At 37.5% G+C, this 14428-nt stretch overlaps 1 protein-coding gene across 1 annotated transcript in view; it reads right to left on the bottom strand.

Moving 5' to 3' along the window:
* Positions 1 to 908: 908 nt before the first annotated feature.
* lrrk1 (leucine-rich repeat kinase 1) overlaps positions 909 to 14428 on the bottom strand; it is an 85432-nt gene continuing 71912 nt past the window's right edge. Inside the window, exons 32-34 of the mRNA XM_084404699.1 lie at positions 10552 to 11432; positions 5487 to 5588; positions 909 to 2603 (exon numbers count right to left, since the gene is read on the bottom strand). Coding sequence (XP_084260825.1) covers positions 2426 to 2603; positions 5487 to 5588; positions 10552 to 11432 — 1161 coding nt within the window. The 3' untranslated portion in view covers positions 909 to 2425. The remainder of the gene's footprint in view (positions 2604 to 5486; positions 5589 to 10551; positions 11433 to 14428) is intronic.

Genomic DNA, 14428 nt, shown 5'->3' with positions numbered 1-14428 from the left:
TAAACATTGTACGCCGGAATCCTTCACAAATTTGGGGCAATATCAGGCGAAGTTGGCATCGAAGCTCGGGAAAAGCGCCATTCCAACAAAATTGCCTGCAATTGAAACGGTAAGACTGTGTTTTTATTGCTCTACTGTGTGTAACAAACAGCATCTAACTGCTAATGCGGCTATTGTATGCTATTGCGTCTGTCACTAAACAAATAAACGAAAGACTCGAGGTGAAGTAATTATTTATGTTCCCTGTAAACAATTTTTGACTGCATTATAATGATTTCTTAATTCAGAATATGATCAAAATTGCGTAGGTTGATGTGTTCGGGGAATTTGCCAGTTAATAGTAACATTTAAAGCCCCTTAAATGAACGAAATGACTCGAAAAAAGATTTGTTCATTTTGATGAACGAGATCGAGTTCACAGTAACGTTCATCAGGCAGTAATGCGGTACGTTCAGTTCACGTTCGCCCAAAATATGAACGAGTTCATGAACTATCGTTCAATGAACGCGTTCAGGCACAACACTGGCGGGAGTATTAGCTTCGAGGTAAACATGGGGAATGGCTGATACTTTGCAAAAAACAAATGACTGAGATCATCATGAACTCGGCTATTGTATATTGATTGCCTAACGCTTATACACTGGCCGGGAAGCCGGTCGCGGCCAGGTCGGGTTCATTCACAACTTGCGCCATGATGTCATTTTGGAATGATATGCTGAAGCGTAACCTGCGGTGTCAACCCCCCTCCTTCCTGCAACCAATCAACGCGCCCCTCATTTGCATTATTAAAATGAGCGTCCACGACAGCCAAAATATCGCATCAGATCTCGCGAGACAATAATGCCTTCAGAAATAAGGGTCTGAGGAGCTCTGTGTTTATTTTTTTTCCACTTTTCTTTTTTAGAAGGGCCTGAAAGACTATAATACAGCAGTAGGTATCCAAGGTAATACTAGGTTATGACTCCTTTAAGAGTGTAATGCAAAGCTGTTGCATTGCAGTAATAGCAACACACACCTATGAACCTTTATATAAAACAACTCAATTTTAAATGCAAATGTTTGTAGAATCTCAAAGCAGCACTAATGCATCAGTCACACACAGTCGGTTTCATAGAAAAATGCTGTTGATTTATTTATTATGTTCTGGTCAGCATATTTACAGTTTAGTGACAATTTTTTACACATGCAGCATGAGATTTAAACATTCTGCAATAAATAACATTCATTCTATAGAGATGAAATACTCAGATATTATTTACAATAACAAAATTTCAACATGCTGGTGTTCCCAACAGACGAAACAGATCAAAACCTCACTGAGTTCCTCATAAATCCCAGATTGCCACCACTGGCTGTGTTCGGAAATGCATTCTAGCATACTACTACTGCAGTGTATATAGTACAGTATGTGTACTATACTGAGTGGAACACAATACGGTGTTCGACTTGACCTTCCATTTCCAGTGTGACTTTTTAACATCACCATGTCTCATTATTTGATTAGACTGCCAAATATTTTATTTTAAACAAAAATGGGCTGAAAAAGTAAAAGAGGCATTTTTCAAAGATTGACAAATGTCACTCACTGAATTTAACATGCAAAGCGATGAGGTCATGTGACAAACGTCGCATACTACTGCTCTAAGTACTCAGTATGCTAGTATTCCACTCCGCACATAACCGCTGAGATTCCGAGTAAACATATAAAGTGCAACAGGTGGGTTGCGGAAGTAAAAATCCCATTCCTTTTCTGTCTATGGTAACTAATTTTTAACGCCAACTTCGCTCACCTACTGTGAGTTACTAGACTTTACTTCACTTCCGAAACCAAGGTAGCCAACAAAAAGTGGACGGGCACTGTTGCACTCTATTACGACCTCAGTGAGTGGGTGGGGTTTCAGAGGTCTGTCAGTTCATTGGATGTTATTGCGGGTCTCTTCTGAGACAGCATGTCCTTCATCCAAAGGCACATCTAGTTTGCTGGTTAACTTGAGAAAAAGTGGATCAAATTTGATAGCCAGCATCACACCTCATAAATGTCTGACTTGACATTCAAACACACGCACGCCTCATGAATGCAGGAAGAACACCTTAGTTTAGTTTGGAACCCCTTAGTTTACCCTTAGTTTAATTCTGATGCATACTGGGTACATTAATGTAAATGTACTTGCATATCAGTCTGCTTCCAAACGCTCAGGGCTAAATGTATATGTTGATGCATTTAGTGCGTGTGTTTGTCTTATATAATGTGTATGTGGCCGAGTCCTGCAGGAATACATTTCCTAAAGCAACATTCCATGTGTGTGTATATCTGTGTGTATGTGTGTCCCGCACCCACGACACACCTGTATCGGGGTGTATGTGCCGTTATTGGCCGCACAGTATGTCGATTCTCCATCACACACGCGCGTGCACGTTTACACAGCTACCTCCTTTTCCTCAGACTGCTTTCCAAGCGTCCGAGCTCCTCGTATCCCTGGTAGAAGAGCTCCAGTTCGCGGCCTCCCCAGCTCCGCCAGACAGCCAGGCACCAGTCCATGTTTTCTTTACGGAAGCCGCACACAACGGTGTCCTTTGCGACGAGCGCCGCCTCCACGAGAGTCCTAAGAGACAGACAGACAGAGAGTGAGACCAGAGGCGAGCAAGCGCTTTCGTGCAAACGCTGAAAATAAACCAAGCATGGACTCTTCGCAGAAGTATCAGCGGGTCTGTTCTTGGAACGTCTCATAGAGGAGCAGTTACAGGCCCTGAAAGCGTCGCTTGTTTGATTAATGTGTGTTTACGCAGAGAGCTGACGGGAGTCAGACAGGGACAGAGACTAGTTTATGATAAACATTTCACAACAACGCTAACTTAAACTAAAGTTCTCCCTGAAGACCTACAGAACACACTAATAATGATGGTTTAGCTGAATGGATGATTCTTATTGTTGGCATTATTTTTCAATTTTTTTTATTAGTAGCCATTCACAGTTTCTTCAGAAAATGTGAAAATCTATGTGCGATTATTATGACTAATTGAATTATATATGCAACATCAATGTCTTTTATCATTCTGGCTGCTTTTCAATACTGTAATTGATGATTTCCTTGTCTTCTCATCCCTCCGTCCTTCAGCCTGTGACCTGGAAACCGATCAAACTCTGCCATGGAGGATGTTTCAATTTTCTAATTGAGCCGGGAGGAACAAAGAGAAGGGAGGCTTCCAGAGGAGATACACAGGTGCATCCTATGCACAAATCTATATAGTCGAAAACACCTGACACAAGCATTCAATAAACCATGTATATAGAAATTAAAATAAACACAAAAAAGATTTGATGTGCTGCTAATCGATATTTGTATACCAATTATTTTTTTTGTTTATAAATTAAATTAAAACATTTATTAATTATATAATAAAATAAAAATAAAAAATAAATAAACAAGCTAGTTTAAAAGTAGTTAAAAAATGAAATAAATAAACCTTATATTTATAATTATGTATAGCTAGTAAAACAATTTGAAAATAATATTAAAATAAAAATAAATAAACCATATTTTTATTCAAAACAAAATCTATAGGTAGTGAAATTAGCTTGATAAAATAAAAAGTAATATTAAACAAAATAAATCAATTAAAAATATTATAATTTTATATATGGCTACTTTAAAAGTAATGATCAAATTTAAATAAATAAACACCTTATTTGTATAAATAAATAAATAAAGATTACACTAGTGACATGTTTGTTTGATACAATTTAAAAATAAACAAAATCTTTTGGTCAAATTTTTGTTCAACATAAAAATCCAGCCACATAAGGGTGGGTTCCTGGGTTCCTGAAGTTGCTTTGTAGTGACGCTTCAGAAATATTCCATTCAACAAATATATTTCTCTGCTTCTATTCCTTCATCCTTGCATCCTAAGACGGAGAAGCTACAGGACGCAAGATGAAACCGGGAAAAGAGGGTGCACAGATAAGGAATGAAAAGCAGCCACAGCTTTCACTTCAGTGTGGTAAGATCACGGTAACACACAGCCTCTTGTGTTTTCTTCTTTCATCAGCATTATATCTGCCACAAGAACATCCATGCAAAATGCATAAAATAAATATGTGTTCTGAGGGATCAGCACAATTCATTAGTGCATGTGTGTGTTCGTAAAGGATTTTTATGAGGGTTTTGTCAGCAGTCTAAATGAGGTTGTGCGCACACACTTTAATGTTTGGTCACGTGAAGCCGCTGGGCTCTAAATTTCATGCACACACACACACACCGTGACGCAGGTGTGTGTGTGTGTGTGCATGAAATTTTACAGTTTTATGAAGAACTGAAGTACAACTGCTAATTGTAGCCATCTCTCATTTCAAACACATTTCTTGTTTAAAGGGATACTCCACTTTTTTCGGAAATATGCTCATTTTACAACTCCCCCAGAGTTAAACAGATGAGTTTTACCGTTTTAGAATCCATTCAGCCGAACTCCGGGTCTGACGGTACCACTTTTAGCATAGCTTAGCATAGATCATTGATTCAGACGAGTCCAGTAGCATTTCTTTCAAAATGACCAAAGAGTTTCAATATTTTTCCTATTTAAAACTTGACTCTTCTGTAGTTAAACCGTGTACTAAGATCGACGGAAAATGAAAAGTTGCGATTTTCTAAGCCTATATGGCTATAGGAACTACTCTCATTCCGGCGTAATAATCAAGGAACTGTGCGGCCGTACCATGGGTGCAGCAGGCGTAATGATATGACGCAGCGCCTAAAAATAGTCCCCAGCTCGGTAACTTCTTCCAACGTGACCGGGACTAAGTTTGTCTAACCTATTAGACCTATTTTCAGGCGCTGCGTCATATCACTACGCCTGCTGCACTCATGGTACAGCCGCACAGTTCCTTGATTATTACGCCGGAATGAGAGTAGTTCCTAGTCATATAGGCTTAGAAAATCGCAACTTTTCATTTTCCGTCGATCTTAGTACACGGTTTAACTACAGAAGAGTCAAGTTTTAAATAGGAAAAATATTGAAACTCTTTGGTCATTTTGAAAGAAATGCTACTGGACTCGTCTGAATCAATGATCTATGCTAAGCTATGCTAAAAGTGGTACCGTCAGACCCGGAGTTCGGCTGAATGGATTCTAAAACGGTAAAACTCAACTGTTTAACTCTGGGGGAGTTGTAAAATGAGCATATTTCCGAAAAAAGTGGAGTATCCCTTTAATAAGTTATTCTACTGTATTTTCAGGCAAATTCTCGCAGCTTTAAATATTTAAAAAATAAGATTCAATTCGCTTTCATCTACCAGAAAGAGTGTTTTGAAAGTTTTCCCCTCAAAAATCAATGCAGAAAATGCAAAAGACATCTGGGCTTGTTTATGGGCAGTAGAGCGCTACATCCATCACTGATTTTCATTTGCTACAGGCAATCGGTGTCACGAACAGTGTGGAATTATATATGTGGACACTGTGTGATTATTTACGTGACTGGCCGTTGACACGTACCCGTACTCTGGCACTCCAGGCGGCGTCAACACGGCTATCACACGACCCCTGAGTGACCCCGCCTGCTCTTGGACCTCGATAACCATGATGTCTCCTCCACGCCTGAAAACACATAAAAACGTGAAGTGAGCAGAGCGCTGACGCCACCGCTGTCATTTTACACTTCACAATCACACAGATAAGCACAGGAGAATAAATAAATAAATAAATCAGCCTGTGAATAATAAACATAGCTAGTTTAAAAGCAATGCAAATTTTTTTTTACGTTTTCTACACTGCCCGCAGTGCCCGGCCCAAAAAAATAAAAAGTTGCAGTTTGGATTTAAAGAGGTAAATGTGTCTATGATTGTATCATTATTGCAGTGCTAGAAACATATAACAGTTCTTCTAAACCTAATTGATGGAGTGTGTAGCTTTTGGTTTCTTAAACAAACATATAGGAAGACACATCATGGCCCTATTCCAGGATGACAAAGCCAAGACTCAGATCGGACTCAAAACTGTGAAAGGATGGTTGGGCATTGAATGCATGAAGAATCAATTTCACACATGAATTGGCACCTCTATACCATCAATTCATTCATGTGCTGGAGCAGACTTTACAGAGTGCTCGACTCTCTCTCACCTCTTGATGGAAATAACATCACAACATTTTTTCCATGAAGAGGTGCATACATTTTTGGTCAAAATCTTGTATTGACAATGCAAGAGTCGAGCTCTCTGTAAAGTCTCCTCCAGCATATCCCAAAGACTGAAATTCAAAGTCTGGACTCAGAACAGAAGTGCCAATTCATGTGTGAAAATGATTCTTCATACTCATGTAACTGTCGTATGCCAGTAGTCGCTGTACGTGTAAACCTCACTCCCCTGATCTCAAGAGGCGCTCTAGTGGCTGACACTAGAGCCTGCAGTCTTTAGCCTCCCACGCCGGAGACCACGCTCGGAGCGGGTCGGTAGGACCGGTTACACTCCCTCCCAATCATTCTTTCACAATCTGAGCCTGATGAATCTATTTGTCATTCTGGAATAGGGCCATGATGTGTCTTCCTACATTGTTGTTTAAAAAAATGAAAAGCTACACACTCCATCAATTAGTGTTAGAAGAACTGTTGCCAAACCAATGACATGCTAGAAAGATCCAATCATAGACTCTTAAGCATTTGCCTATTTAACTCCCGCTATTGACGGAATTTTCCGGCTTTCCGTGTTTTTACCGTTATACTGTTATAAGGGGCGCTATTACACATCTTTTGAAAGAGTACTGAATCTCCTGAAAATTTGTTTTTCTAAAAGCCGCTAAAAGTTCATTTTTATAAACAAAATCTTCCAAGAAGCTTTTATCAAGGCTCTCAGGTGTCTTTGACCAATTGTTTTCTTTTAAGACAACAAATTAATTTGTTTTTATTCTTGGAATGCACTTTTCCAGTCATTTTGTGATTCCTGGATCAAGATAGTTAACTTGCAGAGCAAAAAAAGAAAAGAAAAGAAGTTCTATACATATAGGCCTACACACATAAATATAAATATATAAATATATATAAATATATATATATATATATATATATATATATATATATATATATATATATATATATATACATACATATACATACATACATATACATATATATACACACACACACACACACATTTTTTTGCCTGGTTGTTCAATTTGCTTAATTAAAATGAGCTAATGCAACAATTCACAGATCACTTCATTTTAATGCATTCAATCTGCTTACATCTGCAAAACAGACGTCTACTTAATCCAGTTAAATAGGGACTGCATGAATAATTTTTGTTGGCATCAACCAACACCGTGAAAGAGAATTTGTAGTTCCCTTTATAATAATGAACGTTAATTAATACTATCTGCCGATTTTATTGCTCTTCATTCACATTTCTCTTTTATTGTTTGAATAAATGAACACATTGTACTCTTATATTACATATTATATACATATTGTACTATAATACAATAGTGAACTAACCTAACCTAGTTTATAAGTTGCAGGAAGCTTCTTTTATAAATCAATGTCCTTAATGGGCGCATCGGTTTCCTTTGAGCACAATATGAGGCACCTGTGTGACCTGATTACACGGTGGTGTCTGGGTTAAAGAGAATAAAGTCCTGCTCAAATTATAAACCGCTGAAATTATAATGCATTGTATATTCATGAATAAAACATAGACATTTTAATGTGCTCTTCTGAAATAACACTTCATTCTGCCCTTGATCTTGTGCTTAAAGGGTTAGTTCACCCAAAAATGAAAATTCTGTCAGTAATTACTCACCCTCATGTTGTTTTAACCCCGTAAGACCTTCGTTCATCTTCGGAACACAAATCAAGATATTTTTGATTAAATCTGAGCGCTGGCTCTTTCCTCCATAGACTTCTAAGGGACTGAAACTTGCTGGCCCAGAAAAGTTATTAAAGTCCGCGTGAACCGGAAGTTGCAAACGACTTTTCTCCAGTGCTGTGACGTATTTCCCAGTGAAAAGGAATATTGAACAGAGGGCAGGGTTTTACTCTAGCGCTCCTCCTCTCCATCTCTCGCTCATTACAGACTATTGATTTGAGGGGAGTGGTTAAGCGTTTCCCAAACCAAGCCGTCAAACCTACGTCATCAGAGAAGGTCCTCCAAGGCAGAGGGGAGGGGCATTTTCAGATTTTGATTAAAGATTACGAAGCCCAAATTTTTTTTTCTGTGTTTTAACTTGCACGGATTAATTGTTCACCACAAAACTAGTAATATGCGCTAACAAAGTAAATAGGGTCCATTTTGATTTCATGCCGACTTTAAAGAGATCGTTAATATAGTCCAAGTGACTACAGTGGCGCAATCTTAAGTTTATCAAGCGACGAGAATACTTTTTGTGCGCAAAAACAAACAAAAATAACGACTTTATTCCCCGATTAATTTCCTTCTCTGTGGGCCTCAAGTTGGTTCACGTAGTGTTTTAGCGCAGCGCTTCTGTGTTGTACGTCACCACGTATCACACACATGACCAGCGTCGGCCAATAGTGAGCCTACGTGGTGACGTGTAACACGCAAAAACACTATGTGAACTAACTCGAGGCCCAGATAGAAGGAAATGAATAGTGGAATAAAGTTGTTATTTTTGTTGTTTTTTGCACACAAAAAGTATTCTCGTCGCTTGATATAATTAAGATTGAGCCACTGTAGTCACTTGGACTGTATTAACGATCTCTTTAATAACTTTTCTGGGCCAGCAAGTTTCAGTCCCTTAGAAGTCTATGGAGGAGTGAGACAGCGCTCAGACTTAATCAAAAATATCTTAATTTGTGTTCCGAAGATGAACGAAGGTCTTACGGGGTTGAAACAACATGAGGGTGAGTAATTACTGACAGAATTTTCATTTTTGGGTGGACTAAACCTTTAAGCTCTCTTTAACCAAATGTTTAATTGATGAATAACTCCAGCAGGACATGTTCTTTTATCGCTCCTGGAACAACATTTATCATAGTCTGAAACCAGAGGACAATGATCGACCAATCACAGATCCAATTCTACACGTACGACTGCAATCATGTTGTTTTAGGCTCAAACTAAGCCCTCAGGTGATTTGCTCAAAACAACCTGCCCCACCTAAGAAACTGCTATTGAGATCAACAGGACTGCTAACACTAACACAAACATTACCCCTAAAATCAGATGGCAGTGGCTGACTGAATGTTGATCCAAGAGCATGTTCAACCTCTGTAAATCAGGCTAGGCTTCAAGGATGTCTGAAATGCCTCTGTGTTTTAAAGTCAGCATGAAATACAAAATAAACGCGACCGATTTTACTACTGTACTGTAAGTGAAACAGCTATCTGACATCAAAAGATTACAAGGTTAAAATAATTTTATAAAAATATATATGAATGGATGAATTGTTTACAATAAAATTAAGATTTATAAAGATATAAGTAATGTGCATTAAAAAGGTCAGTTTTGATATTCCAACTTTAACAGCAGAGATGCAGTGCTAAATGCTTGTATGTTTTATATGTGCTCAAAGTTTGTTAGTTGTATTGTCTGATTGGGCTGCACAATTAATCAGAAAACAAAACAAGATTATGATTACCTGATCAACTAGGCTAATCATGAAAAGTACTGATTTGAGCATTATATCTATTCCAGTTGCATTTATATTTGCACCACTGTACAAAAAATTGGGGTCAGTATCATTTTTTTAAAGAAATTAATACTTCTATTCAGCAAATATGCATTAAATTGATCAAAAGTCAGAAAGATTTCTAATTCAAATATGCTGTTCTTTTGAACTTTATATTCATCAAATAATCCTGGAAATGTATCATGGTTTACACAAAAATATTTTCAACATTGATAATAATAAGAAATGTCTTATTACACTTTACAATAAAGGCAAATTTTTTTAACATTGGATAATGCAATAGTTATCGAGAACTAACAATGAACAATATATTTGTATTAATCTTGGTTAATGCTAGTTAATAGAAACACAATTATAAATTGTTTGTTCACGTTAGTTCACAGTGCATCAACTAATATAAACAGATACAACAATTGATTTTGAGAATGAATGAAAGTAATGTGAAACTGAAGTAATGAAGCTGAAAATTCTGCTTTGCATCACAGGAATAAATTACATTTGAAAATACAGTAAAATAGAAAACAGTTATTTTAAAATTGTAACATATTTCACAATTTTCTGCATTTTTTTATTAAATAAATGCAGCCTTGGTGAGCATATGAGACTTCTGACTTTTCAAAAACTCTTACTAACCCCAAACGGAATTTTAAACGGAAGAACAGAGTTGATTTGGAATATAAATCTTTTGTAACACTATAAATGTCTTTACTGTCACTTTTGATCAAATGAATGTATCCCTGGTGAATAAAACTATTAATTTATTTAATATTTGATTTTCAAAAGTCTGGCCTTGTGGCATGACAGCATCAAAATAACACACAAATAAAGTATTTTTCAATTCTATTAATCAACAATAATATCAAGGAAAATAATCGTTCTTTATTTTTTGTCATAATTGTTATGATGAAGTGCTAGCCGTACCTGGGAACCCAGATGGTGCTGTTGACAGGAATGATGTTTAAGGCCTTCATCTGCAGTGGTGTGTAGCTTTGATCCGCTAGTTCAGGATCTGTTGCGCTCCTGGATGGAACTGAATCCGGTGAAACTGCAACAGAAAAGGGCATACTGCTGGAGCTAGTCAAAGAGCTGAGGGGTCCCGAACTAGAGCGCTCGATGTGAGGAAGACCCGACGAGCCGCCCTGCTCCAAATCCCCATTCTGATCCAGCTGTTCCGAGCTGAACCCGGAAGACGTCATGGAGCAGTAATCCAGCGAGTCCTGCTGGCACAAGATCTGTGTTCCTGCTTCCTCGCTGTGCGTAACCGTTATCTGCACTAGTTCCAGGTTGAGCGGAAGAGACTCCTTGTCTACGTCAGGGCTCATGGGCGTCATGATCCCTGCCGGTCTCTCCACGGGGAAAACGTCACGCAGTGGATTGGCGTCGCTGCAGTTGTATGTGGCACAGATCTGATAGCTTGCGGCGTGATACATCAGGAGTGTGTTGGTGTGATTGTCCAGACACCAGACGGCCTCTTCGCCCCAGCAGCTGGAGGACGATGCCATGGACACCACGCAGGATGGTGGAAGATACGGGTCGAGGCGGCGGATGGGTTGAAGCGTGAGACTGTCGATGACGAGCACACCAGGGCCGTTGGTGTACCACACCTCTGATCCGGTGCTCACGGGAACGATGCTTCGCACGGGGTACGGCCGCTGCCGAGGGTCCGAGTCGTCCATACTCAGAAGATGCTGGTTGATTGTGTGCGAGCAGATGTAGGTCTCTCCATCCACTGGCATGTCGTCTACCAGAGAATAAACCGTTATGAGACCATCAGACATGCCGGCAAACACCTGAGGGAGAGACTGAACAAGAGACATAACGTAAATAAAACATTTGTAATGTAATTAACAGGTGAACATTTTCCAACTAAAATAAGTACAAGTTTAAACCAGACATAATTACTTGAGTTGCAAACTTGTTTTCAGACCTTTTAAAGGGGTCATATAATGGTACATGCACTTTTACAAGTTGATTGTCCTGAAATGTGTGTTGGCAGTGCCTGTACACAACCATCATAAAATGATAAAAATCCATCCAGTGTTTTTTTTTTTTTTACTCTTCTTATGTTTTCCCGTCTCAAATCAAGCTGTTCAATTTTGTGACGTCACAAAATCGACGCCCCTCCCACGATTGTTGATTGACAGCAGCGTTTCAACACAGACCCGTCCTCGCTCGTGAGCGAGCTATCAATCATAGTCTGCGCGGTCATTGTTGATACGCTGGAGCACTGTATATGAGCAGAATGGTGTCTAAGCGATTGTGGTGTTCTGTTCTTGGGTGCAATAAGGAACACGGCAGTCATTTTGATGAAGACGCAGAGGCTGAGTTTTGTTTTCGAAGGGAATATTACCCACGATCAACGTCAATGCTTTCATGTTTGCGCGAATCATTTCACACACCAGACTGCTTTATAAACGAGGGTCAGTATAAAGCTGGCTTTGCTAAGAAGCTGCTCCTGAAAAAAGGATCGGTACCAACTATTCGTGTTCCTGCTGCACCTCCAGAAGAACTGAAGTGAGTGTAACGTTTTATTAACCTTTATATTAATATTTATATTAATCTTTGCAAATCGCTAGCACGCTTCATGATGAATGTGGCTAAGGTTTACACTCAGGGTACATTACGGCATGTTTTCTATGTACGACGTTCTCAATATAATTCATAATCCCACGTTTATAATGAACAACGCGTTATGGTTATTGTGTTACAAACGGTGTATGCACAGAACAGAGGGGCGGGGTGATCAAAGCTCATTATCATTTAAAGACACATGCACTTAAACGGCGTGCTGAAAACAGAGCTGTTTTTGACCAGGTAAAATGAGTGTTTTCTTACAATACTAATGAGAATTTTTAATTAAAGTATATTACAAACTTTTAATTTAGACCCTAAAGAATCATATTAGCTTGTACAAAAATGGCATTATATGACCCCTTTAATATCTTTATTGCGAGTGTATTTTGTCTTATTGCTCTGGCAGATTATTTCACTTATCACACGTGAAGATAATATTTGTATAAATATAATATAATATAATATAATAATATAATATAATTGAACATAACAGTAAAATTATGAAACATAAAACTTAAAAGAAGTTTGTAATATCTCCACCACTAGCGACACCAAAACAGAAATGCAAAATAAACACTATTTTCAACTAGATTTCCAAAACACTTCCCTGTCTGTCCAAAAATCTACTTTTTGTAGAGATTACTTTCCATCATTTCGAGATCACAAGTTGTCAAAAATAAAAATGCACATGTGGAAATTCCTTTGATGCCCAACAAGCTTGAAATACTGCATATTTCAAAACAAGATTTCTCAGTGCGTCTGTTCCATACTGATAACTAATGTACATATGGATGATCTCAACTCAGTTGAAATGATCCTTTGAGTCTGATTCAAGTCATCTAGCTTTATTGTCACACACATTTTTCCTCTATACTGTAGCAACATCAGAAGTCTGCACCCACAAACATGTGCAGCTTATAGAGTAAGAAGTTAGTCATTCTGCAATTCCATTTGGTGTCACTATTTGTACAGGAATCACACTTTATCTGTAAGAGTTCATTTGTTTAACATTTTAAATATACTGTGAGACATGTCAAAAACATGTCATGATGTCATACAAATATCACAAGCAACAAAAGCTGAACAGAATAAGAGGCCGTTCACACATGACAAGTTTGTCTGTGCTATTTTTTAATAGCAGAGCTTTTTCTTAAGCACTTTTGTCTAATTTTCCACTTCAAATATCTAGAAGTCCCTGAAACAAGATCTACTTGGAAAGCAACAATGCATAAGATATTAGGATTTGCTTTCAGAGCTTTAATACAAGACTTTTTTTTTTTGTCTTACTGCACTGGGAGATTTTTTTTCCTCTTGCTTTAAGTACAAACAAGTTTAAAAATAAGTAAAAATGACAGAATACACATTCAAGATTCAGTTTATGAAAACAAATCTTAAACATTTAAAAAGTATATTTGAGAAGCAATACTCTATACAATTTTTTGCTGAAAAAAAGTAAAAAAAATTACAATACACTTTAAACATTTATACTTTTAAATCTATTTAATATATAAACATAATACTTTTTACTATAATCTAATCTAATTTAATATTATATATATAAAAAAATTTGTTTATTTAATTTGTAACTATCGGATTTGTCCTATTGTTCGTAATTTGCTGCTTTGTGCTTTTAATGTAACAAAAATAAACTAGGCCTAACTCTCTCTCTCTCTCTCTCTCTCTCTCTCTCTCTCTATATATATATACACACACACACACACACATACATACATATACATATACATATACATATACATATATATATATATACACACACACATACATACATACATACACACATACATACATACATATATATATATATATATATATACACACACACATATATATACACACATTTTTTATATTTTATTTATATTATTTTATTTATATATTTTTTTGTTGCTAGAAAGCAAGTCAAAAAGACAAATTAAAGACTCATTAAGAAGTCATTTTTAGGGACGAGATTAGTGTAGATTGTGTATGAGAGTTAAGGCCCTTGCACACTGAGTCCGAAATTCACATCTGAAAATTTCGCACGTTAAAAAATAAATACGGCCTCACGTTATGTCAATCACGCTTGTACAATGCCTCCGAAACTTTCGTCCGTCAAAAAAAAAAAAAAATCGAATCAGGTTCATTTTGAATGGTGTTTTGACAATTCAGAACCACCGAATCACGAAAGTGAAAAAACGCATGCTTCGGACTCAGTGTGCAAGGGCCT

Source organism: Rutilus rutilus (genome assembly GCF_951802725.1).
Source record: "Rutilus rutilus genome assembly, chromosome: 3".
In the NCBI taxonomy this organism is placed as follows: Eukaryota; Metazoa; Chordata; class Actinopteri; order Cypriniformes; family Leuciscidae; genus Rutilus; species Rutilus rutilus.
This window is presented reverse-complemented; position numbering and strand designations above follow the sequence as displayed.